General features: G+C 46.3%; 2 protein-coding genes across 2 annotated transcripts in view; both read right to left on the reverse strand.

The window, feature by feature from the left end:
• LOC311316497 (islet cell autoantigen 1-like protein) overlaps nucleotides 1–4,405 on the reverse strand; it is a 15,953-nt gene extending 11,548 nt beyond the window's left edge. Inside the window, 4 exon segments of the mRNA XM_084447360.1 lie at nucleotides 177–249; nucleotides 3,026–3,200; nucleotides 3,546–3,575; nucleotides 4,302–4,405. Of these exon segments, the coding sequence (XP_084303486.1) occupies nucleotides 177–249; nucleotides 3,026–3,200; nucleotides 3,546–3,553 (256 nt within the window). The 5' untranslated portion in view covers nucleotides 3,554–3,575; nucleotides 4,302–4,405.
• Nucleotides 4,406–4,866: 461 nt separating this feature from the next.
• The window catches only part of wdr12 (WD repeat domain 12), a 7,527-nt gene continuing 7,393 nt past the window's right edge, over nucleotides 4,867–5,000 (reverse strand). Inside the window, exon 13 of the mRNA XM_084447479.1 lies at nucleotides 4,867–5,000. This exon is cut by the window's right edge and continues 134 nt beyond it. The gene's annotated coding sequence lies outside the window, so the exon portion shown is untranslated.

The following is a 5,000-nucleotide window of genomic DNA, read 5'->3' on the forward strand; positions in this document are numbered from 1 at the left end:
CGCGGCCGTTTAGACGCCGACTGAACAACGAGCCAGTCCGTTAGTGTGTGTGTGTGAGAGAGAGAGAGAGAGAGAGAGAGAGAGAGAGAGAGAGAGAGAGAGAGAGAGAGAGAGAGAGAGAGAGAGAGAGGGTGAACCAATCGGCGTGGCGGTTGTGCTCGGGGGCGGGGTCTCACGTGTGATCCTCTGCTGGTACCTCTCGATCACCTTCAGCAGTTCCGTGGACGTGGTTTGAACCGAGCGGAAGAACTGGAGGGAGGGACACACACACACACACACACACACACACACACGCACACACACAACGTAAACGGTGCTGGTTAGTTGCAACACAACGTTGGCACAAAACGTGAGGTTGGAGTAGATACGGAGTTCAAGAGACAACAGGATACACACAGCTACCCCCCACCCCCCCCTTCCCGCGCCCCGCCCCCTTCCACAGACTCCATTTGTCAGACTGTCTAACGCGTCTGTTTCTGGCTCAGACCTGTCCCGTTTTTATTTTTTATCAAAAAGGGCCAGGCGACCCACTGTTAGCACACAGTGTCCCAGTCGCTGAGTGAAAAAACAACAACACATCTTTCCGTCTGGCCCTCGTTCTTCCATCCTCCTCCCCCGACGAAAACGTGGCTTCGGGGAAGAAAAAATAAAAATAAAAAGGAAAAAAAGAAAACAGACTCAGGTAACGAGCCCTCCCATCTGCCTGGTGGTCATGGCAACCTCGAACGGAGGAAAACGCTGAGAAAATAGAAAAGGATCACGCACACACACGACGCGCACACACACACACATCTGCGCTATGTTTGCTTGAGTCTTCCATCTGGACATCAATGACCGATGTGTGTGTGTGTGTGTGTGTGTGTGTGTGTGCGTCTCAAAATGCCCACTAGAATTGCCCGCTGAAGCCCCTTGGTCTGACCTTGGTCAAGGTCAAGGTCAACTTTATTTATAAAGCACGTTTAAAATCAACCGAAGTTGCACCAAAGTGCTGTACAATATATAAAATAAACTAAAACAAAAAACAGAATAAAGTGCACATAATCACAGAACAATAAAAGGACAGGACACAAAACAGGACAGGGGATGTAGGCTATCAGGCCTCAAAAGCCAGTGAAAACAAGTGCGTTTTACCTTGACAGTAAACGCCACGTTCGCTCTCCCAAACACGAATCACTCCCTCTCTATACCCAATAAACATCCCTATCTCCATCCAGCCACTGTATTTATATTTGCCTAGCGGGGCCTTTATTTCATGGAGAGATTGAGAGAGAGAGGGAGCCACTGAAAAACAGGTCTGACTTGTATCGTTAGTTACTGATTAACCCATGGCTTCATGGGTTTGACCACCACCGTTTCCTAGCTGGCAACCTCAGACTGCCTGGTCACCTGTAATGGCTGGACACACTGAGGACTACGGCATGGCGATGTTGACATCACTGGCCTGGGACAGTACACTGAACATCCAGTTGGACATCGGACATATGTTCAGGGTTTTTCCTGCATAGAGGATTTTTTGGCGCCCCCCAAAAGAGATTTTACTCAGTGCCAAAGGAAAAATCAGCAGTGCCAAAATGCTAAAAATTTAGAATAAAAATAGCGATTCAAATCCTCTCCAAATGTGTTTGATAGCTTGTTTCAAGATCATTAATAGACAGGTTGTCAGTATCCTAAACATTTTGTCTTCATGTCCATTTTGTGTCATGTCAGGAGATTTCCCGTGATTGAGAAAAGTGAGCTCAGTCAGAACGACAGCAAAGAATATAGGCCTTTATATGCCGGTAGGCTATTTGTCATAAAAACGACAGTTTCTCCCCAAAAGTGTGTGCGCATCACCCCCCAAAGACCCATTCTGAGCCAGGAAAACCTCTGTATGTCTAGCGACCACTGACTCCAACGTGGAACAGAACTCTGACTCCTATTACCACAATCACGTTGATCCATCTACTGCACAAGAATCACAGTCAGTCATATGCCAGACGCACACACACACACACACACGCACACACACAGCTTTCACTCTCTAGTCTATTGTTGTTCCTCTGTGTCATCCCTGTCTCATATTCTCCCCCTAGGGATGCAGCACACAGAGATTCATTGATAACAGACAATAAAACCCACTTTCATAATCTGATATAACCCCATTCTACCGGAGGAAAACGGAGACACCAGAGGCTTCAGATGTGAGAGCGGGATTGGGTCTGAAACCAAGCTTATCCACCCTAGCGCTGCGTCTACCCAACTACTGAACGCGTTCACAATCAGACACCCGCTGATGCATTCTGGGTGGCGTCAAACAAGGGAGGGAGAGGGGATTTTAAAAAGCGGATAACGTCCGTTTTAGCTCCCATCAAACTGATAAAAAAAAGACTTGGATGGTATGAGTGCTATTGGAGAGAGTCATGCTGATCTAATCACGCGTTACAGGCTGATGACAGAGACAGGGGAGAGGCAAGCGGCTGCCATCGCTCCAGCCACAAGGAACAACAGATGTGGGTTTATCACTCTGGAATCAGATAAGGTTTTCCTCTGTCTGTCTCTCGCGCTGTCTCTCTCTGCCCCCACTCTTTCAAACCTCTCTCTCTCTCTCTCTCTCATTGGGATTGAGTGAGGAATCAGAGTGGCAGACAGAATAAGGTCTGTGTCTCCAGCCTTAGAACAAAGGAGCTGTACTATTCTGTACAGTAGAAGCCTATAATTGCCTATAACCCGAAATAGACAGGCCCCGACCGGCACTCCTACACTAGAGGAAGCTGTCTGCTGTTATGCCTGTGTAATTCACACCTTGTTGAAGTAGAAAATCTCGATTTCTCTGACGGGCGAGAAGGCATAATTATACGACACACTGAAGATACAGTGGTCTCTTAGCATTTAAAAAAACAACTCACAGATGGATAACAAGGCGAATAAAATACAATATATATATATATATGTAGTGTCCCATAATACTATTGGATACCACACACGCAATGTTGTAGTGTTAGTGTGCGATGTTGGCATTACGCCGTAATCCCCAGCTACCCCTCACCTCCAGCTTGGCGTCCAGGTCCGCGTCCGAGGCCACCACATACTCGTCCTCCTTCTTCCCCGTGGCCTTGATCAGGACCTGCTTGGTCTTCCAGAACTTCTTCTGCATGCGGGCCATGACAGAGCTGTCCTCACCCAGCAGAGCGCGGCCCCCACTCAGCAGGTCCCCAGGGAAGCTGGAGAGGGAAATGGTGGTTGTGGTAGTGGTGGTGGTGGTGATGGTGGTGGTGATGGTGGTACGGATTGACGATGGGTTGGAGAAGACAAACAGTGGAGTGTGAAGGTGGAGAGTGCACTAAAGGTGTGTGTTAGCTCAAACAAGAACTCATACTACACATTGGTGTTTGTCCAAGTAGGCAAAGAACACAGGTTTCTACCAAGCTCAGGTTACACCAAGGGGGTGTTAATTAAAGCCCAACTGTAAGCACACCCTACAGTAAACAATGGGGATGCGTGTCCAGCTCGATATAAATGAGAAATGACTGAACAGACTTAGTGCATGCAATTTCAGTTATACATACCCGTCCATCCTAGCAAGGAGTTGTTTCTATCTAGGTCAAACAAGGAAGAAGCCACTAGTCATTCATAGAGATGTGGCCTATGTAGACACCACATGCAAAAAAAAAAAACATACAATAACAATGTATATGTACATATTTTATCTCGGGAATAATATCGGGATGGATAGTAATAATAATAATAATAATAATTTGCTAGTTAAAACCATGCAATGCCTCGCAGGTGCGCACGCATCCTCAGACTGCAGGTGCATCGACAGCTGTTAGTCTTTGTTTTAACCGGGCAAGGAAACTAATGTCTGCAAAGTATGACTGTACCTACACCCGGATAAGAAGACTCAGTGTAGATAGATAGATGATAGACTTATCATTCTCCCTTTTAGTAGTTACAGGATGACATAATCCAGGCTAGTTACCTGCCTGTAACCCCAAAAACATGGTCGAGGTGAAGTGTTTGGTTACGATGAGCCTGGGTTACCAGCTAAGTGGTATTCAGCAAGCTGGGTAGCCCGTCTGCTACGGTCAGAATATCATATATATATAAAAGAAAGCTACTTAAGTCTTAACGTAAACACGAGAAAACAAAGGTTAGTTCCTGGATGCTTGATGTCCAGCAATCTTGCAGCTAGCTAGCTAACATTAGCACGCTAGCATTTCTACTCAGGCATCTTCTAGACGAGCTAGTCTAGTCAAACAAAATGACTGATCACATTCCCAAATATCTCATAATGCAAATGTTGATTGTAGAATATACCTCACCTTTAATAAAACCCTACGGTGTCCCAGTCAAAGCAGGAGGCATCTAGCTGGCTAGGTTGTTAGAAGCACCAGCTGTAGACAAGCCATCATGACTCACTCCAGAAACAGGATATGCAGAGGAGGATGGAGGTGGACCTCCACGGGGGGGCGCTATGGAGGCAGGACCTCTCAGGTTAAACAGGATATGCAGAGGAGGATGGAGGTGGACCTCCACGTGGGGGCGCTATGGAGGCAGGACCTCTCAGGTTAAACCAGTTACTAGGAGGATGTTGAAAAGAGGATGTGGAAAAGAGAAGAATGTGCTGGCAAAGTGGCAAGGTGGCAAGATCTGTTGCGGAAAACCCATAGAACAAGTCTACTTTGGGCACTTCCATCAGACCTAGCCATTGAATATTTGTCTGAACGCAGACCTTTTCCAGGAAATACTCTCCAGAAAGATCAGGATGTCATTTATAGACTTAACAGACAGTGGACATACTTTTGGAGAAATAAAAAGGCAAGAAATAACACAAACTAGGAAAACGAGTTTCAGAGTTCATTCAGAACGATCCAGATGATAGAACCACAATATACAATAAAAAAACAAAACACTGGTGCCGTTATCCATGCTGTCTAAGTACATTCAGGCCAGTTTACACAGTACTAGCTTTGAACGTCAGTACTTCGGTCCCACTCGCTGGTATCATATCTGGTTCAGGT

This window comes from Borostomias antarcticus (assembly GCF_949987555.1).
Source record: "Borostomias antarcticus genome assembly, chromosome: 12".
Lineage (NCBI taxonomy): Eukaryota > Metazoa > Chordata > Actinopteri > Stomiiformes > Stomiidae > Borostomias > Borostomias antarcticus.